Here is a 24,724-nt window from a genome sequence, read left to right on the forward strand (position 1 = left end):
ATATAAGCTCTTTGTTAGATGTGTGATTTATAAATATATTTTGTCCAATCCAGTTTTTTTTTTTATTATCTTAACTATCTTTTATAGAGCAAAGGTATTTAATTTTCATATACTCCCATTTTATCAGTTTACCTTATGGATAGTGCATTTGGTGTTTTATCTTAGAACACTTCGCCTAACCCAAGGTCATGAAGATTTTTTTTCCTGTATTCCCTTCTCGGAGTTTTATACTTTAACATTTTGTGTCTATGATTCATTTTGAAATAATTTTTGTGTAATATGTGAGCTTATAGGTCGAGGTTCATTTTTTGCATTTGGGTGTCCAGTTGTTCCAACACCACCTGTTGCAAAGGTTATCCTTTCTTTATTGAATTGCCTTTGAACTTTTGTCAAATATGAATCTTCCACCTCCTGATAAACATCATTATACCTATTACTGGTCTAAGGAAGATTGGATGTATCAGAAAAAAATTATGAATAATGATTGAGACCATTCAACAAGTTCTGACTCATTTATAACCAAACTCTATCAATTCCTGTTTCCTTCTTTGATTATATATTTTGGACTCCATGGGCTCCATAGTGTTTATGTTGTACAGGCAGTAGGAGTAAATCCAACATACTCATAGCCCCAGCCTCCACCCAGACCCTCCCCTACCATGATGACCACTCACACCATCATCTGAGTACTTAATTGTCTCCATTTATCTTTTCCATTTTGCTACTATATAGTACTCATTTTGATGGATTTCAATTGTTTCCTTTCTGTGTAAACTATGCAACCTCCAAAAATATGCTTATAGATACAGATATTTGGTATTATCCAAAGAAATAATGGTACAAAACACAACTCTACCATAATCTGAAGCACATACAGTTTTAAGTCACTGTTTTAGTGACATTTTTCCATGTTTTTTTTTTTTTGAATTGAGGCATAATTGACATAACATTTTCAGGTATACAACATAATGATTCAACATTTGTATATACACTGTAAAATGATCACTATAATGTCAGGTTTCCTCCTATCATCATATAAAGTTACATATATCATAAATATTGTTGACTATAGCCACCATGCTGTACATTATATCCCCATGACTTATTTATTTAATGACTAGAAGTTGTTATATCTTGACTTCCTTTGCCCATTTCACCCACCTCTGTTCTGGCAACCACAAATTTGTTCTCTGCATCTATGAGTTTTGTTTGTTTTTCTATATTCCACATATAAGTGAAATCATACAGTATTTGTTTTTTCCTGACTTATATCACTTAACATAATACCCTCAAGATCTATCCATGTTGTTGTAAATGGCAAGATTTTATTCTTTTTTATGGCTGAATAGTATTCCATTGTATATAAATACCACATTTTCTTTATCCATTCATCCATTGATTGTTTCCATAATACTGCAATGAATGTAGGGGTGCATATATCTTTTTGAATTAGTGATTTCATTTTCTTTGGATAAATACCTAGAAATGGAAATGCTGGATTGTATGGTAGTTATATTTTTCATTTTTCATCAACAGTGCATGAGGATTCCCTTTTCTCCACATTCTCATTGACATTTGTTAATTCTTGTCTTTTTGCTAATAGCCATTCTGACAGGTGTGAGGTGATATCTCATTGTGGTTTTGATTTGCATTTTCCTGATGATTGGTAATAAGCATCTTCATATGCCTGTTGACCATCTATATGTCTTCTTTGGAAAAATCTCTGTTCAGATCTTCTGCCCATTTTTTAATTGGATTGTTTTTTGCTACCAAGTTGTATAATTCCTTTGTATATTTTGGATATTAACCCCTTATCAAATGTATCATTTGCAAACATCATCTCCCATTCAGTAGGTTGCCTTTTTATATTGTTGATTTCTTTCATTGTGCAGAAGCATTTTAGTTTGATCTAGTCCCATTTGTTTACTTTTGCTGCCATTGTCTCTGGAGTCAAATCCAAAAAATATCTCCAAGAGCAACATCAAGGAGCTTACTGCCTGTTTTCTTCTAGGAGTTTTATGGTTTCTCATCTTTTATTCAAGTCTTTAATCCATTTTGAGTTAAAGTTTGTGAATGGTGTAAGATAGTGGTATAGTTTCATTCTTCTGCATGTAGCTATCTGGTTTTCCCAGCACCATTTATTGAAGAGACTGTCCTTTCCCAATTGCATATTCTTGGCTCCTTTCTCATAAATTTAACTGACTACATATGCATGGATTTATTTGTGGGCTATTCCATTGTGTAGGTCTGTGTGTCTGCTTTATGCCAATACCATACTGTTTTGATTACTGTAGCCTTCTAATATAGTTTGAAATCAAGACGTATGATGCCTCCAGCTTTGTTCTTCTTTCTCAAAATTGCTTTGGTTATGTAGTACAAATTTAGTCATTCCATACAAATAGAACAAAGGATTGTTCTATTTCTGTGAAAAATGCCATTGGGATTTTGATAGGGATTGCACTGAACCCATAGATTGCTTGGGGTAATATGGACATTTTAACAATATTATTTCTTCCAGTCCGTAAGCATGAAATATCTTTAGATTTATTTGTGTCTTCTTTGATTTCTTTTATCAATGTCTTTAAATTTTCAGTGTAAGGGTCTTTCACCTTGATTAAATTTATTCCTAGTTGTTTTCTTTTTGATGTAATTGTAAATGGGATTGTTTTCTTTTCTTTTTAAGATTCTATTTATTTGACAGAGAGAGACCAGCGAGAGAGGGAACACAAGCGGGGGAGTGGGAGAGGGAGAAGCAGGCTTCCCGCTGATCAGGTAGCCCGACACGGGGCCCGATTCCAGGACCCTGGGATCATGACCCGAGCTGAAGGGAGATGCTTAACGACTGAGCCACCCAGGCGCCCCTGGGATTGTTTTCTTAATTTTTTCTTTCTGATGGTTTGTTGGTATATAGAAACACAACTGGTTTTGTATATTGATTTTGTATCCTGCAACTTTACTGATTATTAATTCTAATAGTTTTTTGGTGGAATGTCTAGGGTTTTCTGTATATAAAATCTTACTGTCCACAGATAGTGATAGTTTTATTTCTTTCTTTCCAATTTGGGTGCCTTCTGTTTCTGTTCCTTGCCTAATTGCTCTGGCTAAGACTTGCAATACTATGTTGAATAAAAGTGGAGAGAGTGGGCATCTTTGTCTTGTTCCTGATCATGGAGGAAAAGCTTTCAGCTTTTCACTGTTGAGTATGTTTGCTGTGGGCTTGTCATAAATGGCCTTTATTGTGTTGAGAAATATTCACACTATTCCCGCTTTGTTGAAAGTTTTTATCATAAAGTGATGTTGAATTTTGTTACATGCTTTTCCTATAACTGTTGAGATGATCAGATGATTTTGATTCTTCACTTTGTTAATGTAGTTTGTCACATTGATTGATTTGTGGATGTTGAACCATACTTTCATGCCTGGAATAAATCCCACTTAATCACAGTGTATGTTCTTTTTAATGGATTATTTTATTTGGATTGCTAATATTTTGTTGAGGATTTTTATATCTATGTCCATCAGGGATATTGACCTGCAATTTTCTTTTTCTGTGGTGTTCTTGTCTGGTTTTGTCATTAGGGTAACGCTGGCCTTAAATAAGTTTGGAAGGATTTCCTCCTCTTTGTTTTTTTTTTTTTTTTGGAAGAGTTTGAGAAATTTTTCTTTGTCTGAATACCTAGTCACATATTCTACCTCCCCAGAAGTATCAGCCAGTGTGAATTCGGTATGTATCCACTTTATAGAAATTTCACTTATATTTTTATTTATCTTTGCTCAATCCTTTCATGTGAGTTTAAACTCATATAAAGCTTCATACTTAATTTTTCTGCCATGTCATATAGATGTAATGGCATGTAAGATCTTTATGCTTATCTTTTTAAAGAAGTCTCCTTATGGGCTCATTTTTATGTGTTCAGTGTATTTTAATCCATAATGGTCTGGATTCTCTTTTATTGCTCAAATTTTAACAGGCCAGAGATGTAGCTCACTTACGTCATCTCCAGACAGGACTATATTAATTTTATAACTTTTTATTATTAAAATTTCCAAGTACAGTTTTTTTAATTATTAATAGAAACAGACTAGCATACCCAGAATACCTGAAGGTGGGGCTGAGATAAATACCATTTCCTTGCTTGGGCAGGGGCTCACATGGTTTGAATCTTGCAAAAGAAGAGACCACTAGGGCTTTCTTATCAGCTTGCCCAGATGTGAGACACAAGAGGAGGAAAAGCCTTTTACTTTAAACAAAAATGAACTTAAAATGGATCACAGACTGAAATAAAATGTAAAAATACAAAATATTTAGAAGGAAATATAAGAGGAAATTGTCAGGGCGCCTGGGTGGCTCAGTTGGTTGAGTGACTGCCTTCGGCTCGGGTCATGATCCTGGAGTCCCTGGATCGAGTCCCGCATCGGGCTCCCTGCTCGGCGGGGGGTCTGCTTCTCCCTCTGACCCTCCCAACCCTCCCCCCTCTCATGTGCTCTCTCTCTCGGTCTCTCTCTCAAATAAATAAATAAAAAAAATCTTAAAAAAAAAAAAAAGAGGAAATTGTCAGGATTGAAGGCTAAGTGAACTATAAGGAAACATTAAACAAAAGTATTGAGAAAAGGATCTGTTTCCACATTTAAAAAACAAGAAAAGAAGGAGCATCTGGCTGGTTCAGTCAGTAGAGCATGTGACTCGACTCAGTTGTAAGTTCAAGCCCCATGCTGCATGTAGAGTTTACTTTAAATAAATCTTAAAAATAAAGTAAAATGAAAACTAGGAAAAGCAAAAAAAACCCCAGGGTGCCTGGGTGGTTCAGTCGTTGGGCATCTGCCTTCGGCTCAGGTCATGATCCCAGGGTCCTGGGATCGAGCCCCACATCGGGCTTCCTGTTCAGTGGGAAGCCTGCTTCTCCCTCTCCCACTCCCCCTGCTTGTGTTCCCTCTCTCGCTGTGTCTCTCTCTGTCAAATAAATAATAAAATCTTAAAAAAAAAAAAAGAAGAAAAGCAAAAAAACCCAAAATAATAAAAATCTAAATGGAAATCGGTGAAGTAAACAGACTATAAAGTCAGTAAAACCAAAAGCCTTATGAATAATAAAATAGATAAGCCTCTAGCTAAGATTTATCACATTAAAAAAGAACACACCAATTATAAATATCAGGAATTAGAAAGGAGACATCACTACAGATTATACAAATATTGAAGGGGAATAAGGGAAAATCATGAACCTATCTATACCAATAAATGGACAACTTAAATGAAATGGACAAATTCCTTTAAAGGCATAAATGACTGAAGTTTACATAATAAAAAATAGGTAACCTGCGTGGCCCTATATCTATTAAGTTAAATTTGGAATTAGAAACCTGTGCATAAAGTTATTTACATCTGTTACATCTCTATGATGGATATAAAATACAGTGGTGTACTACTACACACAGTTCCCCAACTTCCCATTCATGGACAGCATTCATAGCTTGAAAATGGCTGCATGGTAAACACTATAGCTCAAAGCTGGACTTACTGTTTTATTAGCTGTGAAGATTTAAGAAAGTAGACATTATGTTAATAATTAAAAGTGTATTGTGTCTATAGTTTTCCATTGGGAACAACATAAAATTTTAAGGAAATATTTTCAGTATTCAAACTTATTACCTCATTAAGTAAATAAGTTACAACATCATTGATAAATGACTGAAGTTCCAACAAAGTTCTTTGCTGTTTCATTGTATTCTTGTTCATGAAAATAGAAATATTAACCAACATTTATTTCAAAAGAAGGCAAAAGATATGAAAGGACATTTTACCAAAGATACGTGGGTGGTAAATAACATTTTTAAAAATGCTCAAGGTCATGAGTCATTAGATAAATGCAAGGTAAAGCCACAGTGAGGATCTACTACTACCTACCTGTTAAAATGACAAACATTAAAAACATTGATCATAGCAATTGTTGGCTAATATATGGAAGAACTGGAACTCATTCACTGCTGGGGGAAAGTAACATGGTCTAAGCACTTTAGAACACAGTTTGTCAGTTTCCAAAAATTTAAATATTTCTCTGCCCTGTGACAAAGGTACTGTACTCCTAGATATTATCACAAGGGAAATGAAAGCGTAGACCCATATGAAGACCTGTACACTCATGGTCATAGCTTAATTTGTAATAGCTAAAAACCCATGTCATTTAACATATTAAAAGGTTAAAAAATTATAGTGCATTTGAATAAGGATTCTGGAAAGGTAGTGGATAGGGAGCACTAGAAAGTAATCTCCCTACCCTGACAACAATTGTACTGGCAGAATGTGTCTACTGTAATTATTTTGGAACTCTGGGGTCCATTCAAAGGCTTACAACTTGCAGAGGAAGGCTTAAGCAGTAGTAAATTACAGTTAATTTGGGTTAGTGTCAGTCCTTAGCACTGTAGCCGCTCCCATCCCTTATCCCCTTGCCCTGTGGTAGGCAGCTATGTGTGTGTCCCTGGAGCAGCATGCATGCAATTTTTGGGAGCCTGGGTAGGACCCCACTCTCCAAATATTGAGGATCTGTGCTCTAACCTGATTGCAGAGGTGAAATCACAGTAGTGGGCAGCCATTTGTGCAACCCTTATCCAATTGTTGCAAGCCCCTCCCTCTCTGGCAGAGTGACTTTCAGGGAATTTAGGTACCAGCACATTTTTTTCCCCTTCATTTTTCTTTCTCTCCTTTTGGGAGCTAAATATTTAGGATTAAGACATTCCAAAGCAATCACATATACAGGAGAATTTTAAAATTCAAGGCACAGGCTCAGAAAAGACCTGAGATACACCACAGGCTGTTCCCCAGCAGAGACAACCTATGACAATTAAATTTTAAAAATTAAATAAAAATGGCAAACCCTGGGGAAAGATGAAGAATCTGATTTTCCCAAGTTAACACATTATTAAATTTAAATTGTCCAGTGTTCAAAAAAAAAAAATCACAAGGCATATAAGGAAATGGGAAAATATGGCCCATTCAGAGAAAAAAAAAAAAATCATCAGAAACTATCTCTTAAAAAGACCTGATGGCAGCTCTACTAGACAAACACTTTAAAACAACTATCTTACAGATGATCAAATAACTAAAGTAAGATATGGAGAAAGGCAAGAAAATAATGTATGAACAAAATGGAAATGTCACACAAGACATAGAAAACATAAAAAGAGGGCACCTGGGTGGCTCAGTTGGTTAAGCGACTGCTTTCAGCTCAGGTCATGATCCTGGAGTCCCGGGATCGAGTCCCACATCGGGCTCCCTGCTCGGCAGGGAGTCTGCTTCTCCCTCTGACCCTCCTCCCTCTCATGCTCTCTGTCTCTCATTCTCTCTCTCGCAAATAAATAAAATCTTAAAAAAAAAAAAAAAAAAAAAACAGAAAACATAAAAAGAAAAAAAAATTCTGTTGCTAAAATTACCATAACTGAAATGAAAAATTTGCTAGAGGGATTCAAAAGCAGATGTGAGGATATGGGAGAATCAGTGAACTTCAAGATAGGAAAATCAAAAGAAAAAAGATAGAAGAAGTCAACAGAATATACAGCACCTCTGGAACACCTTCAAGAGGAACAATATACATGTTGTGTGAATCCCAGGAGATGAGAGAAAGGAGAAGAGAGATAACTTTAAGAATTAACTCCCCCAATTTGATGAAATACATGAATATAAGCATCCAAGAAGCTCAATGAACTCCAAGAAGGATAAATTCAAAGAGGCCCAAATCCAGACAAATTACAATCTGTCAAAAGACAAAGAAATTTGAAAGGAACAAGAGAGGTGATTTGTCGCATACAAAGGATACTCAATAAGATTATCCACAGATTCTTCATCAGAATCCTTAGAAGCCAGAAGGCAATGGGCTAGTACGTTCAAAGTACTGAAAGAAAAGAAAATGGTAACCAAGCTCGTCTATCTGGCAAATCTGTCTTTCAAAAGTAAGGGAGAAATTAATTCCCAGATAAACAAAATCCAAGGAAGTTTGTTACCACTAGACCTGCCCAGCAAGAAATGCTAAAGGGAGTCCTTCCACTTGAAACCAAAGGGCACTGGACTAATTCTAAGCCATATGAAGGAATAAAGATCACTTGTAAAGATAAATACATGGACAATTATAAAAACTACTATTATTGTAACTTTGGTTTATAACTCCATTTTAAAATTTCTACACGATTTAAAAAGCTCATGCATTTTCTTAAAAAGCTTGTACATCTTTAAGAACAGTTATTAGCCTATGTTTTGGACATTAAATGTATAAATATGTAATTCTGTGATATCAATAACTGAAAGAGTTGGGGATGGAATTACATAGGAGCATAGTTTTTGTATGGTATTGAAGTTAATATAAATTCAAATTAAAGTGTTAATAATTTTTGAATGTTCAACATAATCTCCATGGTAACCACAAAGAAAATAGCTATAGAATATACACAAAAGGAAATGAGAAGGGAATTAAAGCATTTCACATAAAAAAAAAAAAGACAGTAATATAGGAAATGGATGACAGAAAAGCCATATAGAAAACAAATAGCAAAATCACAGAAGTAAATTCTTCATCAGTAATTACTTTAAATGTAAATGGATTAAACTCTCCAATCAAAAGACAGAGACTGACAGAATGGATGTTTAAAATATTATCCAACTACATGCTGCCCACAGAGACTAACTTTAAGTTAAAGACACAAGTAGGTTGAAAGTGAAAGGATGGAAAAACATTCCATGCAAATAAGTTTCCATACGAAAAAAGTTTACAACACAAATTTGGACATTTTTATATCATAATAAAAGGTTTTATACAGCAAGAAGGTATAACAATTATAAACATTTGTGAAACTAATAACAGACCAAGAAAATATATGACTCAAAAACTGACAGGAAGAAATAGTTTTACAATAGTTGGAGACTTCAACACCCTGCTCTCAATAATGGAGAAAAGTCATTAAGGAAATAAAGGTCTTGAACAATACAATAAACCAATCAGAACTAACAGAAATGTACACAATACTCTAAGCACCACCAACAGAAAACATTGTTCTCAGGTGCACATAGGACATTTCTATGATAGACCACATTAGGTCACAAATTAAGGCTTAATAGGTTTTAAAAGATATTATGCAAACTATTTTCTCTAATCTCAGCAGGATGAAGTTAGAAATTGATGAAAGGCAAATTGGAAAATTCACAAATTAAATAACACATGCTTAAACAATCACTGAAACAAAGGAGAAATCACCAGGAATATTAGAAAATACCCAAGATGAAAGAAAACAAAAACACGGGGCACCTGGGGGGCTCAGTCGGTTAAGTGTCCGACTCTTGATTTTGGCTCATCATGATCTCAGAATCGTGAGATCAAGCCCCAGGTCAAGCTTTACACTCAATGCAGAGTCTGTTAAGATTCTCTTCCTCTCCCTCTGGGCCTCCCCCTCCTGCTCACATGGGCGTGTGCATGCTCTCTCTCTCAAAAAAAGCGGGGGGGTAAGAAGAAAGGAAGGAAGTATGGAGGGAGGAAGAAAGGAAGGAAAGACAGAAAAGAAAGGAAGGAAGGAAGAAAACAAAAACAACATACCAAAATTTATGACATGTAGCAAAAGCTGTATGGAGGAAGCTTATATTAAAAAAGAGAGATCTCAAATCAACAACCTTACTTTGCAACTTAAAGAACTAGAAGAAGAACTAAACCAAGAGCTAGACAAAGTTAAGAAATACTAAAGATGGGGCGCCTGGATGGCTCAGTTGGTAAGCATCTGCCTTCGGCTCAGGTCATGATCTCAGGGTCCTGGGATCGAGCCCCACATTGGGCTCCCTGCTCCACGGGAAGCCTGCTTCTCCCTCTCCCACTCCCTCTGCTTGTGTTCCCTCTCTCACTGTGTCTCTTTCTGTCAAATAAATAAAATCTTAAAAAAAAATACTAAAGATTAGAGATTTAAAAAATAGAGAATAGAAAAACAATAGAGAAAAATCAACAAATCCAGAAGATGGTTCTTCAAAAAGTTGAACAAAATTGACCAACCTTTAGTTAGAGTGACTAAAAGAAGAGAGAAGACTCAAATTACTGGAATCAGAAATATAAGTGGGGGCATTACTACCAATTCTACAGAAATAAAAAGGATTACAAGAGTACTATGAACAACTGTACACACAAAAAATGGAACCTAGGTGAAATAGACTAATCCTTAGAAATACAAATCCTATCAAGACTGAGTCATGAAGAGAATATCTGAATAAACTTATAATTAGTAAGTATAATGAATAAACAACCAAAAACCTCCTCACAACAAAGCTCTGGACCCAGTGACTTTATTGGTGAATTCTACACATTAAAGAAATAGCACTAATCTTTGTTAAGATTTTCCAAAAACTTGAAGAGAACAATTCCGAATTCATTTGCCCTGATACCAAAGCCAGAAAATGATAGTATAAGAAAAGTGCAGACCAATATCACCTATGAACATGGGTGCAAATATCTTTAAATACTAGCAAACAGAATTTAGCAGCATACTGAAAGGATTATATACCATGTTTAAGTGGGATTTATTCTTGGAATGCAAGGAAGTTTCAACATACGAAAATCAATCAGTATAATACACCATATTAACAGAAGGAAAAAACATAGGACCCTATCAATTTATGGAAAAAAAAAGCATTCGACAAAATCCAACACCCTTTCATGATAAAAACACTCAACAAGGTAGGATAGAAGGAAACCACTTCACATATATCAGGATAGATACTATTCAAACATTTTTTAGATTTTTTTTTAAAGATAAAACAAGTGTTGGTGAGGATGTGGAAAAATCAGAACCCATGTATACTGTTGGTAGGAATATAAAATGATAGAGCAACTGTGGAAAACAGTATGGCAGCTCCTCAAAAAATTAAAAATATAATTACCATATGAGCCAGTAATTCCACTTCCAGATATATCTATAAAGAAAGCAAGGGGGCGCCTGGGTGTCTCAGTTGGTTAGCTGTCTGCCTTCGGCTCAGGTCATGACCCCAGAGTCCCAGGATTGAGCCCCACATCGGGCTCCCTGCTCAGCAGGGAGTGTGCTTCTCCCTCTGCCCCTCAGCCTACTTATGCTCTCTTGCTCGTTCTCTCTCAAATAAAATCTTAAAAAATAAATAAATAAAACAAGAATAGAAAGCAAGGTCTCAAGGAGATATTTGTACACCCATGGTCATAGCTGCATGGTTCACGATAGCTAAAAGGTGGAAGTAAACCAAATATCCATTGACAGATGAATGAATAAGCAAAATATGGCATAAAAATACAATGGCATATTATTCAGCCATAAAAAGAAATTCTGACACATGGCATAAAACATGGATGAACCTTGAGGACATTATGCCAAGTGAAATAAACCACTCACAAAAAGACAAATACTAGATGACTCAATGCATATGAGGTACCTGAAGTAGTCAAATTCAGAGAGACAGAAAGTAGAAGGGCGGTTTCCAGGGGCTTGCGGGGGGCGGCTTTGAAGTTATTGTTTAATGGGTACGGACTTTTGGTTTTGCAAGATGAAAAGAGCTCGGGATGTGAATGGTGGTGATGGCTGTATAATATGAATGTACTTAATACACCCTGAACTATGCACTTAGAGATGGTAAAGATAGTAAATTTTATATTATGTGTATTTTACCAGACTTTTTAACTTAAAAAATAAAGCATAAAAAATTGTGATGGATTTACTCAAGAGAACACTACTCAACAGCAAAAGGAATGAACTGTTCATACATACAGCATGGATAATTCTCAAGATAATTACATTGTAAAAGAAAAAAGACCAAAAATAGGGTATAAATACTTTATGATTCCAGTTGTATAAAATTCTAAGAAAGGCAAACAAATCTGTAGTAAAAAAAGAAAAAAAGAAAAAAGGGTAAATCATGGTTTTCTGGGAAGGCATGAGGGATAGTAAAGGGCACGAGGTAGCTTTGTGGGTGATGGATAGGTCCACTGTCATTGTCATGGTTCTGGTGTTGGTTCCCTGAGTGTATACATACTGAAAACTTCTCAAATTGTACACATCAAATATGTCCAACTGTTGCATGACAATTATATCTCAACAAAGCATTTAAATAAATTGTTGCACATAAAAATCTGATCTCCCATTCATTTTAGAAAATTAGATTTGGCAACCCTACATTGACTCCCTTCTCTGTCTTGGCAGCAAAAATGGCTGGCTATGTGACAAATGCTACATCCCTGGAGTACAGGGTCTACCTTCGCTCAGCCCCCATTCTCCTGCCAATGCAGCAATGGCTGTGGCACGAATAATGCAGAGAGACTTAGTACCCACAAAACCTTTAGGTTTTTGCTCTGTCAGTGACCTGACTCATAGGACAGAGGTCTGGAGGTCCTGAGAATTTCTGCAAAGACTGAATTCTGCACAGTTACATTCAAAGGAACATTTGTGGATGCACTTTTAGAACAGGTACATTCCCTCTAGTTTGCTGCAGATTTGTCTACTTCATCATCACCTCCAGTGTTTCCATACAAATTATGGTCTCAATTGGGCCCAGTAAGTCTTACAGTTAGGACACCTGTATACCAGATGCTAAACTTCAAGGCATATGGCTCCTTGGCAGGTGCCAGGTAAACAGTGTCTGCTTAACAGTGCTAGGGAACATGAGGCATCCCGTGGAAATGGGGCCCTATTCATGCTGCTCCCAGATACAGAGGAGGTTGTCACAACTGCCCCGTCCTCAGGATAATCTCTGGCTCACAAAAATCCATGCCACTCAGATCACATTAGGCCCACAAAGTCCTACCATCTTCCCCAGGAAGCCTTGAGTAGCAACACAAAGGAGGCCAAATCTGGACAGCTATTCTCCACTATCCTGCTCTTTCTCTGAGGCAATACATTTGGAGACCCTTTTAGTTTGGTAGACCTTAACTGTGTTCTCAACCCACTTCACAGTGATCAGAACACATGGGATTAAAGGGGGCTTTATCACTAAGGCAATGTAAAGTAGGTAGTTGTTGGGATGGGTAATGTGGAGTCTGGATAAATCCATCATGAGCATCATATGAAATCTTCCCTTGGAAGAAGGGAAACCTTCTCCGAAAGCCGCCAGGAGAACCCAGCTCAGGTCTTTACGGTCAAAAGATGGGTCATGTCCACAGCTACACTGGCCACAGAAGGAGGGAATGACATCTTCCTGTGGCCTCAGGCTACTTGGGATTCCCTCTTGGCAAAAGAGAAGAGGTCTGAACACAGGGACTGGCTGACACATGCTCTTGGAGACCTGCCAGAGCTCAATGGCTTCTACCACAAACACTTGCAGTGACAAAGGTCTGGTAGAGTCCACGGTGAGAAAATGCTACTTTGTTCCTGAGACCTTCCAACATAACTAGCATTCATAGGGAATCTGCCCAGTGTGGACACTGGGATGAACGAGGTTCAACCTCTGGCTGATGGCCTCCTCGTAAAGACTGTTCTCAGAGCTTATCTCCACTGCACATCGTTGTGCTGGAGGAGGGTGCACATTCTCTGCACTCCTTTCCCTAGTGTGAATTTTCTGGTGCCGGACAAGGGTAGGCCTCTGGCTGAAGGCTTTTCCACATTCGCCACACTTATATGGCCTGTCTGGTTTGTGAACCTTCTGGTGTTGCCTCAGATTAGACCTTTGCCTGAAGGTTTTCCCACATTCGAGGCACTCATAAGGCCGCTCACCGGTGTGAAGTCTCCGATGGTTATGGAGGCTGGAGCTTTGGTTAAAGAATTTCCCACATTCAGGGCACTGGTAAGGCCGTTCGCCAGTGTGAAGTCTCCGATGGCTGTTGAGGCTGGAGCTCTGGCTAAACAATTTCCCACATTCGATGCACTCATAAGGCCGTTCCCCAGTGTGGACTCTCTGATGCTTCATGAGGTCAGAGCTCCGGCTGAAGGCTTTCCCACATTCGCTGCACCCATAAGGCCGTTCACCAGTGTGGACTATCTGATGTTGGATAAGACTGGCGATGTGGCTGAAGAATTTCCCACATTCGCTGCACTTATAAGGTCTTTCTCCAGTGTGAACCCTCCAGTGCTTAATGAGGCTGGAGTTGCAGTTGAAAGACTTCCCACACTCACTGCACTCGTGAGCACTTTTGCCCGTATGAACCCTCTTATGATGAATGAGGTTGGAGCGCTGGCTGAAGAACTTCCCACATTCGCTGCACTCGTAAGGCTTCTCTCCTGTGTGCACCCTCTTATGCTGAATGAGGTTGGAGCTTCGGCTAAAGAATTTCCCACATTCACTGCACACGTGAGGGCTTTCCCCAGTGTGAACTCTCTGATGTTTAACGAGACTAGAGTGTTGGCTAAAGAACTTCCCACATTCGCAGCACTCATAAGGCTTTCCTCTATTGTGATCTCTCTGGTGCTGAAAGAGGCCGGAAGCGTGGCTAAAGAATATCCCACATTTGTTGCACTCATAAGGCCTTTCTCTAGTGTGGGTTCTCTGGTGCTGAACAGGTGTGGGCTTGTCACTGAAAGCGTTCCCAAATTCACCGCACTTGCTATGGCTCTGCACGTCAGTGCTCTGGGGGGGCTCCTCCGCTCTGTGAGTGATCTGATGCCGCAGAAAGCCGGATGTGGCCGTCCCACCCACAAAGTCCTTCCCATCCTCCCTGACTGTGAAAGGTTCCTTTGATGTGTCATCTCTGCAGCTCTTCACAGGTGAGGCCCTGTCCTCATCCCTTCTGACAGGCTTGTCTATATTCAGCATGGACTCGATCCCTCTCCCAGCCGCCTCACACACGTCTGGTTTCTGCCTGGCATGTGTTGCCTGGTGTTCAGTCAGGTGCAAAATGTCTTTCAAGTACAGGCCACACGCGTCACAGGAGTAGTCCTTCTGGTTGGACAGAGCCGCCTTGAGCTTCCTGTCCTGTGACACTCCTTCTGCAGACACTCTACGCTCACCCTCCGTTCCACAGCAAAACCCTGAAAGCAGAGAAGTGCTGGTGAAGTTCCTAGGAACTCAGACGGAAGGAAGCAGCCCCGTGACAAATCATGCCTGACCCTGGCATGAGTCCTCGGGACTGCTGGCAAGAAGAGGAGCCTGGGGTCAGGGTAAGGATGTCTGCTCTGCAGTACTGTGTCTGGCAAGGTCACAAACCAGGGAGGCCTTGCCAGGACCAAGGACACAAGGATGGGGGCGCAGTCTTAGGCCGGAAGGCGGGGTTTCCAACTCACTTCTTTCTAAAGGCTTTCCAGCAGGGCCTTGGCCGCTGCTAACACACGGAACCCTGTGCAGAACAGTGTGTCCAGGCCCAGGAAAATCTGATTGCAACTGAGCGGCCGCTGTTTAAGGACTATGAAAGGGAATATGCACCTATCATGCCATATTAAGTGTAGGTCCACGTTGGAGACAGTCACAGAGGGAGCTGTGGAAAGAGTGAGCCAGGGGCCACAAGTCAGAGCAGAAATGACAAGTGGGCGATGTGTCAAGAATGGGAAAGGAAAGGTAGAAGAGAGACGTGGCCATTGGCTTCGGCACCAAGACAATGATGAACATGAGAAAAACTGCAGGTGTGATTTGAAGACAGCAGTGACGTCACCTGTCCCCGCATCCCCTACTCACCAGAGATAGGTCCGCTGTACGCCCCTCTTGCCATGGCTGACGTCATGTCCACCCTGTCAGGCACCCATGGCTCTGCCCCAATCTGCAGCTGGGCGACTATGTGAGACCTGAAGGAGGTAAGTCCTGAGGGAAAGACAGGGCAGGTAAGTGGCCAGCACCTGGCCAGATGAACCACCTGATGACAGACCAGAGGAAAGAAAGTGAAGTATTACAACAGGACCACACAAGGGAGGTATGGCAGGAACATTCCAGTGGTCACAGCAAGCGGTGACCACATCAGGGCCAGACTTCCCAGCAGTCAGGCCCTAGGAAACGTTAGCTAAAGGACAGGATCACCCAGGCAGAGAGTGGCCAAGCCAGCCGGGATCCACTGGGCTACCTGCAAGACTCCTCGCTGCCGGCCCTTTCCCCCCAGTGCTTTGGGGCTGCTCAGGAAGAGGATGGGACGCTGCACTCGGCGTGGGCCTGCAATATGCAGCACATATCCTGGGAGAGGCGGGCAGGAAGCGGGGCCCGTAGGTCTGGCCGTGGGAAGGAAAAGGGGACGGGCAGAAACGAGCTCAGGACCCCCAGTGGGTGTGAAGGCCTTACCCAGCGAGGCTATAAGTGCAAAGTTCTCCAGCATCACGTCGCAGTACAGGAGCCTCTGAGCCTCATCAAGGAGCCCCCACTCCTCCTGGGAGAAGTAAATGGTCACGTCCTCAAAGGTCACACAGCCCTGCCATGATGGGGACAGTTCATTCCAGGATCAGCTTCTCTCCTCAGGCCTCCCCGTCTGTCCCCTGCTCCCTCTCCTCCCCAGCTTCCCAACTCAGAGGAGATCCCAGGCCCTGGCTTCACTGGTGTTTGCTCCTTTGTATGCCTCACCTGACCTCTGTGTCAGTCCACAGCATCGACGGGCGGGTGGGCAGAGGGACACCACGGCCCAACCCCCTCCTCTGTGGGCGCCCTCCCATGTCACCAACATCATGCTTCCCACACACAAACACGGACTCAATCTTCTCCCTTAATTGCCAGTACCAAGGCCCTGGGGCCAACAGCTCACACTCACTCCTATATGCATATCACTTCTTGGACTGCACCTTCCTCAGACTCTGGACCTCACCACTGCATCCCCATTGTCACTGTACTCTCTCTCCATCCCAGCCCACATCATAGCCATTGCCACGGACCCTCACATGTCACTCTGCACACGACATGCAGAAAGTTCTTAGCAAATCCAACCATGATCCCATCCAGATCCTTGGATGGCTCCCACTGCCAAGGGCAACAGCCACCAGTGATCTGAAGGTCTTCCCGCCCAGCTCTTTCTTGGCTTCAGTCTAAGCCACGCAGAGCCACACAGATATCAGATACCCTTGGGCCTCTTCCTCTTCTATGTTGCACATGGGTTCTCCTATCCCCACCCACTCAGGGTCACCCACTCCCAGCTGACCCCATTTGCTCCCGAGCTAATTCCCCAGCCCAACTGAAAACCCCCGGCCCCATCAAAGGGCACCAGAGACGCCTGCCGAGGATGCAGAGGGGTGAATGAGCACCAGCCCAGGGCTCGCTGTAATACTGCCTCCATTACTACGGGGCCTCCCCATCCCTCCCATATCTACACCACCTGCTAGACCCCCTTTCCCCACACAGCAACACCATCACCACCACCACGACCACTACTCCTCCATGTCTGTCTGGATGATGCCAAACAAGCCAACCGCGGTGTCCCACCAAGAGACCCCGTTCTCAGTTCTCAGGCCCCGCCTTCCTCTTTCTCTCTAACACCATTGCCGCCTTGACCTGAAGGTTCACCTTCTTGAACTGGACACACAACCACACCCTTGTCCACACACCAGATGCCACACTTAGATGTTTTAACTGTGGAAAGACTAACCAAGTAAGAAAAACAAAGGCTATTTATACTGAGCTTGCAACAGCGAGGGAGGGAGCCGCTGTTGCTTATGCTTTGGCAGAGGAGTGGGAAAGCTTTATAGCAGAAAAGGGAAGGCTTCAGATGTGCCCTGACTGGGGGCTGCTGGCCCAGGGAAGCTGCAGGCAGGCTAACTAGAAGCAGGGCATCCTATGTGATAGGTTAGGGGTGCATATTTGGTTTTCTCTGCCTGGCCCCAAGTTGGAAGTAGGAACAAATATTAGAGAAGCTGTCAGTTATTAATCCAGCCCTGGTCATCTGGGGCCGGTTGTTACAGAAGTTACTGTTCCCGGATTGTCACTAGAGATAGCAATCTGGCTTCCTGTGAGTCTAATTTAAGCAGGCTAGCTTCCTGGGTTGTTTATTGTAGATAAAGAGGTTGGTTTCCTGGGCAGGTCCCTGCAGGTTGTGGGTAAGAATTCTATTTTTATATACGGTCTGGCCTTTGTCCCTTTGTGTATTTGGTCTCTCATAACCTTAACTATACCGCCCCCAAACACCGTAACCAGTGGCTAGCTGCCCACTCAACTCCATTCAGGGGTCTCTGGAACATCAGAGCTTAGCAGGGCCAAAACCTCACTTCTGCTTTTATGTTGAAAATTCCTTCTACAACCAACTTCCCCAGCTCCGTCCCGCATCCATCCTTCCAGCTGCTGAAGCCAAAAACCATCCCTTCTCTTTCTCACCTTCGACATCAGAAAATCTGGTCAGCCTGACTTAAAAGCCGGATCCAGAATCCAATCACTTCTACCTCCAGCCACCTGCAGGACTCACCTGAACTACTCCAATAGCGGACTCCCTGCCCTCCCTGCCTCCACCCTTACGCCAAGTCCGTTTTCCACTCTGCGTCCACGGGGAGCCTGTCAAGACCCGAGTCAGATAATCTTCCTCTTCTACTCGAAACCATCTACGGCTCCCAACACCCTCAGAATAGAGGCCCAGCTCCTCAGCCTGCCATTCCGGGGCTCACTGTCTCCCACCTGCTCTCCGAACCCTCAGCTCAATCTCACCGCCAAGCCTTGCACACGCTGGTCCCTGTGCCTAGGAAACCCTTCCTCGCCTCCTGCCCCTAGATTTCGGAAATGGGAAGCGCTCTGTATCATCTCCGGCCTGGATCCAGCACCCCAGGCTGGGCGTAGCTCTCCTCCAGCGCCCCCAGACTCAAAAGCCGAGGAGAGGTGGCAGAGGAGAGAAGACAGACAAGGCCCACCTCCGCGGTCCGGGCGCCAGACACGACAGCGAGGGGGTCGCGGCGGCTACTCGTGCACTCACCTGTCCCGGGTCTCTGAGTGCCGCCGCCGCCGCCATCGGTGCCCGGGCTCGCAGCGGAGCCGCCGGAGACGGTCAGCCCCCGGTAACCCCCGGCTTCGCCTGGCCCCGGGCGCGGCGGGCCCTCGGGCCTCGGGCTCCCGGCTGGTGCAGGCGCGCGGGCCGCGGGCCGCGGGGCGGAGCAGGGTCCCAGCCCCCCGGTCTCGGCCCCCTTGCTCCGGAAAGGTCGGGTGACGCGGACGCGCACACCAGGCCCGGGCCGGGCCTGGCAGGCCTGGAACGCAGGAAGTTCCGGCCCGAAGCGGCGCCGCGCTCCCGGGCCGTCATTGGCCCCGCGCCAGGCACGGACTCCAGGTTCAGTCTCCCCGCCGGCGTTTCCCGTCCCGCCCACGGCCGCGCTGGAGGGCGGTGCTGGGGGCGGTGCTGGGGGCGGTGCCGGGGGGCGGTGCTGGGAGGGCGGTGCTGGGTGGTGATGCGGGGGGGGCGGAGGGGGGGGAGGGGGCGGAGGTGGTGCTGGGAGGGAGTGCTGGGTGGTGGTGCGGGGGGCGGTGCTGGGAGGTGGTTCTGGGAGGGCTGTGCTGGGGGCTGTGCTGGGGGCGGTGTCGGGGGCGGTGCCGGGGGGTTGGTGCTGGGAGGGCGGTGCTGGGTGGTGATGCGGGGGGGCGGAGGGGGGCGGAGGTGGTGCTGGGAGGGAGTGCTGGGTGGTGGTGCTGGGGGCGGTGCTGGGGGCGGTGCCGGGGGCGGTGCCGGGGGCGGTGCTGGGAGGGCGGTGCTGGGTGGTGATGCGGAGGGGGGCGGAGGGGGGGAGGGGGGCGGAGGTGGTGCTGGGAGGGAGTGCTGGGTGGTGGTGCGGGGGGCGGTGCTGGGAGGTGGTTCTGGGAGGGCGGTGCGAGGGGGCGGTGCTGGATTGTTGTGCGGCGGGGGGACGGTGCGAGGGGCGATGCTGGGAGGTGGTGCCGTGGGTGCGGTGCGGGGTGGTGGTGCGGAGGTGGCGGTGCTGGGGAAGTGCTGGTCGTGGTGCGGGGCGGCCGTGTGGGGACGGTGCTGGTGGGCGGTGCTGGGGGCGGTGCTTGGGAAGTCGCGCAGGGGGCGGGGTGAGGCGGTGCGAGGGGGCGGGGTGAAGGGGGAGGAGTCAGCGTGAAGGGGCGGTGCAGAGGAGCGATCCGCGCGCCGTTTTCCTGCTTCTCGGAGGTTCCCGCTGGTTCTTGGTGTCGGGGGCTCGGGAGCTTTTCATCTTAACCGGGCCAGTCCCAGTCGCCGTGAGGGGCCTCTCACGGGAGACCTGTTTTTGCGTGCGTGGTTGGAGGCGCGTCCTGCACCTCTCAGACTTCCGGCAGGGCCCAGATTCACACTGACAAATGAAGGTAAACCCCTAATCTGCGGGGCCTGTTGTACTAACACTGAATGTAGCTCTAATTCAGTGCTGTTCAAACCAGCATCAGCATCATCTGGAAATTTGTTAAAAATGCAAGGTCCAGCCTTCTGTGTGTGAACAAGCTCTCCAAGGGATACCAATTTGAGAAAAGGGACTCTTGGTAGGTAGCAGGGTCCACACGTATTTACTGCTGGATACTTAAGAGCCAGCGCAGCAGCATCAACCGCCTCATCATCAGGAGTCCCACTGTGGGAGGGCAAATCAGAGACACCTCTCTACAGGGTAACTTGGAATATTTGTCAAGATAATGACTCTCTAATTCAGCAAGTAACAGCATAGGTGATGGTGATAATGTTCACGTGAAAGCACACTTTTTTTACCATTTGGCTATTTTATTTTATTACTGAAAATACGTAGAAAAAATACATCATGCAGGAGAGTTTCATAAACAACAGGTAGGCCTATTGTGCAAGGGCCAGATTCTTACAGGCCACATGATTCAACATTTGAGAACATCAGGGTTAAATGTCCTTGAGTGGACACAATGGAACGGACGTGGTTTCAAGTTCATTACATAAGACGCTATGTCATTACTCATGTCTAATTCTCAGGCATTATTCAAGACACTTGTTGAGGAATGATACCAGGCCCTCTTGTGCTAGGTATAGGGACCACCGCAATAGGAGGTTGTAGTGAGAGAGAGGGATTGAGATCAGCTCTTACAGCCAAGCAACAGGTGGGGGCAAGGGGATGGGTTCTGGCTAAACTGACCTAACAGGATTCTTGCTGAAGGCAGGTTAGGATGATGAGCTGTCACCTGGGGGGTGTTGGGGAATGAGGGACCCGATCAGATATCACAGTGATCAGATCCAGACGGTAGTTCTGGTCAAACTGACTTTGGCATTCTTGCTGCAATGCAGAGAGGAACGTGGAAGTCTGGAAGTCAGGGCCTCATTGAGAAGAGAATTCAGAAGAGCCTAAGTAGAGGTTGGTCAAGGAGAATATCTTTGTCACAGGAACCAACACTTACCCCTCTCCTGACTACCCTGTGGCATTCAGAGCAGCCAAATCCAGGTACAAATATCCGATCATGAGATATCCCAGCTTGATGTCCATCGGCTGGAGGTTACCAGGCCTTGTCCTCGACAAGGCTTAATCAGCCTGCCACCTGAACCTGCAGCCCACCAGGGAGCACAAAATAGATGACTTGTCACCTCTCACTCCCACTATAAGTTGTGGTTCAGCAACCTACCAACCTAGATTTCTATACATAGCAAAAGTGTCTCTCAAGAAAAAAGATATCTGAAATAAGATTATTTCAAGCCCCAAATGAAAATTTTAATGGAGAGTTAACCCACATAAAATGCAATTCTAATGATTATAACTTAAGAACAATGAAAAGTGATTCCAGGTGAAATCTTCGGGGTGATAGGGATGAGGATCTGAGAGAGGAGTGTATCTGTGGATTCCTGTAACTGTGCGTTCTCTGTATAAGATGTGAATATTATCTCCTGTGGAGTTAGAACGATGATGGCATTACCATGCATACCATAAAATCATAGTATTCAAAATGGGACAAAGTGATGAATATTCTAAGTTCTCTATAGTCTAGGAGAAAGGTAAACGTATTTATAACTCTGTGCATAATGTGTTAAAATAAATACTTGTAAATTTTAGCTTAAATAAAAGAAGTAAAATCAAAGAATATGTACTTTCCAAACTAGAAAAAAAATTGGGGATTATATATTAGTAGAAAGTATTTTTAAAAGACTGGGTAAAGAACCAGTGAGGCAAAGAAAACCCAAAACCCAAACACATCAACCTTTACATTAAATTACCATCAAATAAACATTCAAATGAGCATTCAGGGATTTTTAATGTCTCAAAATGCCCCTGAAGGATTAATTATAATTAATTTTATATTTATAAGTCTGATTCTGCTTTTTGTTTATTCATTTGGGATTTTTTTTTTTTTTTTAGATTCCACATATGAGTGAAATCAAATGGTATTTGTCTTTCTCAGTCTGACTTATTTCACTTGGCATAATGCCATCTGGGTCTGTGCATGTTGTCAAAAACAGCATGAGCTCATCCTTTTTATGGCTGCATAATATTCCATCCACATCTTCCTTATCCATTCATCTATAGATGAACTCCTAGGTTGCTCCCATATGTTACCTATTGTAAATAATGCTGCAATAAACATAGGGGTGCATATATCTTTTTGAATTAGTGTTTTTGTTTTTTCTTTGGGTAAATATCCAGGAGTGGAATTATTGTATCATATGGTATTTCTATTATTAATTTTTTGAGGAACCTCCATACTGTTTTCCACAGTGGCTCTACCAATTTACATCCCTACCAGCAGTGTACAAGGGTTCCTTTTTCTCCACATCCTTGCCAACACTTGTTATTTCCTGTCTTTTTTTATTTTAGGCAATCTGGCTGGTGTAAGGTCAAAGATTAAATTTTTCAAATTAATAGACATTACATTTAGAGCAGCTTTAGGTACAGCAACATTGAGCAGAAAGTACAGTGTCCCCATAAACCTCTCCCCCCACACATGCATTCAGGTCCTCCTTCCTTCAACATCTGTGTAGGGCTGTGCATTTGTTATAATCCATAAACTAACATTGACACATCAGTATTAAACAAAATGAATCCATAGTTTAGAGTTCACTGTGTTGTACTTTTGAGAAAGGGAAACTGAAGGAATCCTATTTTTAAAAAACTGCTTGTCTTTTCCTGATTCTATTCTTGCTAGGACCTGCACCCCCAACCGTACACATGCCTTAATATATGTCGTCCTTGTGAGGGTCAGGGAGCTCGTGATTTCTTTGGAGTCTTCTAGCACAATAGCTAACATCTAAAGGGGTGATCAGGTGAGGTTGTCAGGTACATTTTCCAAGGTCACTGACTCCAGACACCTTGAGGCCAAGACCCCTGGCTCCAGGGTATAAGTGACTTGTGGAGGACATCTGAGCACTCATCCTTGTTAGACCAGTTCCTGGATGCCTAAGAGGACACATATTCCAGATCAGCATCCTCAAAACTCCAGACCCCAAAGATGAGAGTCTCTCTCCTTTCCTTTTGAGTCTTCCAGATGTTCCATCTGTATCGACTCTCTCTACATCTTCAGTAAACTCTGCTCTTACTTCCTGAGGGCTCGTGTTTGATTTCCATCCTGCCCGAAGCCAAGGATGCTCTTGGCTGGTACTGTGGGACCCCCTCTGGGTCCTTGGACCTGGCCTCCTTGCATAACTTTCTGTGGGTTTTGACAAATGTATAATATCCTGGGTGGTGTCTAAATGGGATCTCTCCTGATTAGATGAGGGCCCCCAAATGTGGAGCGACAATTGGGTGGAAGCTGGTGGTATGGGCAGTGAAAGAATCCACCTGAGGCAGAACAAAGGAGATAGACGTTTACTGAATATACCGCAAGGAACCCGGGGGCAGGACAGCAGAGGAGAGGCCATCTGCCAGGAGGCAGTGGGTGGGACTGTTTTTAAAGGGGGAAGATGAGGAGGTATGACAACATATGGAATTCTCCATTTTTGGTAACTGTACTTGGTTGTAAGTAGCCCATTGGTCAGTTAGGGCCTATGAATATTTTGAGATGGGTCGCCCGATGGGCCTGTCTGGATTCAGACAGGGGGTCTCTGTGGGCCCTTTCTACATTCCATCACTCAAGCCTGTTTGCCTAAAAGCGACCTCTACGTCTTATAGCCATCATTATACCTTCATACAAAATACTTCCACTGCCCTAAAAAATCCCCCGTGTTCCATCTATTCATCTATCCATCCCTCCCGCCCCTGCAGACTCCTCATAACTACCGACCTTTTTACTGCCTCCATAATGTTGCCTTTTCCAGAATGCCATATAGTTGGAATCATACAACATTTAGCCTTTTCAGATTGGCTTCTTTCACTTAGTAGTATACATTTAAGTTTCCTCTAAGTCTTTTCATAGTTTGATAGCTCATTTCTTTTTAGCACTGCCCAATATTCCATTGTCTGGATGTACAATGCTTTATATATCCATTCACTTCCTGAAGGGCATCTTGGTTACCTCCAATTTCTGGCAATTATGAATAAAGCTGCTATAAACATCCATATGCAAGTTTTTGTGTGGACATAGGTTTTCTCTTCTTTTAAGTAAATACCACGGAGTGCAATTGCTGAACTGTGTTAAGAGTCTGGTGAGTTTTGCAAGAAATTGCCAAACTGTCTCCAAAGCAAATGTACCATTTTGCATTCCTACCAGCAATGAATGAGAGTTCTTGTTGCTCTGCGTCCTCAGCAGCACTTAGTGTTGTCAATGTTTTAGATTTTGGCATTCTAATAGGTTTGTAGTGGTATGACGTTGTTGTGTTAATTTGCATTTCCCTAATGATATCTGGTGCTGAGCATCTTTTCATATGCTTATTTGCATATGAAATGTGTGTATCTTTGGTGAGCTATCTCTTCAATATTTTGCCCAGTTTTTGTTGGGTTGTTTACTTTCTCTTTCGTGTTAGAAGCCCTTTGTTTGTTTTAGCTCACAGTCCTTTATCACAAACACATTTTGCAAAAAATTTCCTCCCAGTCT

General features: G+C 43.4%; 1 protein-coding gene and 1 long non-coding RNA gene across 5 annotated transcripts in view; one reads left to right on the forward strand and one right to left on the reverse strand.

Annotated features, from left to right (window-relative positions):
- Positions 1-5,687: 5,687 nt before the first annotated feature.
- On the reverse strand, positions 5,688-19,147 carry ZNF792 (zinc finger protein 792). 3 transcript variants are annotated; one of them, XM_045891251.3, is made up of 4 exons: positions 18,765-19,147; positions 16,169-16,253; positions 15,578-15,700; positions 5,688-14,937 (listed from the first exon to the last, which is right to left on the reverse strand). In XM_045891251.3, exons 1-4 carry the CDS (start codon positions 18,798-18,800, stop codon positions 13,364-13,366), a joined length of 1,818 nt encoding a protein of 605 aa, XP_045747207.1. In that variant the 5' UTR covers positions 18,801-19,147; the 3' UTR covers positions 5,688-13,363. The 3 variants fall into 3 exon arrangements, with proteins under 3 accessions (XP_045747207.1, XP_045747206.1, XP_064437430.1); XM_045891250.3 differs by having other exon boundaries at positions 16,169-16,295; positions 18,765-19,146; XM_064581360.1 differs by lacking the exon at positions 18,765-19,147 and having other exon boundaries at positions 15,578-15,752; positions 16,169-16,298.
- A 756-nt stretch (positions 19,148-19,903) lies between these two features.
- Positions 19,904-24,724, forward strand: part of LOC135362823 (uncharacterized) — a 34,620-nt gene continuing 29,799 nt past the window's right edge. For both annotated transcript variants that reach the window (XR_010408085.1, XR_010408084.1), the window contains exon 1: positions 19,904-20,125. This is a non-coding gene — a long non-coding RNA (uncharacterized LOC135362823). The remainder of the gene's footprint in view (positions 20,126-24,724) is intronic.

This window comes from Mirounga angustirostris, unplaced genomic scaffold (assembly GCF_029215605.1).
Source record: "Mirounga angustirostris isolate CCGP_5_RB_7025 unplaced genomic scaffold, mMirAng1.0.hap1 SCAF_16, whole genome shotgun sequence".
NCBI lineage: Eukaryota > Metazoa > Chordata > Mammalia > Carnivora > Phocidae > Mirounga > Mirounga angustirostris.

Coding starts and splice junctions, on each gene's coding strand:
- ZNF792 (XM_045891250.3), bottom strand. CDS start 18,800: ATGGCGGCGGCGGCGGCACTCAGAGACCCGGGACAG. Junction 16,296..18,764: donor CACTCAGAGACCCGGGACAG/GTGAGTGCACGA, acceptor CCATCATGGCAG/GGCTGTGTGACCTTTGAGGA. Junction 14,938..15,577: donor GTACAGCGGACCTATCTCTG/GTGAGTAGGGGA, acceptor CTCTGCTTTCAG/GGTTTTGCTGTGGAACGGAG.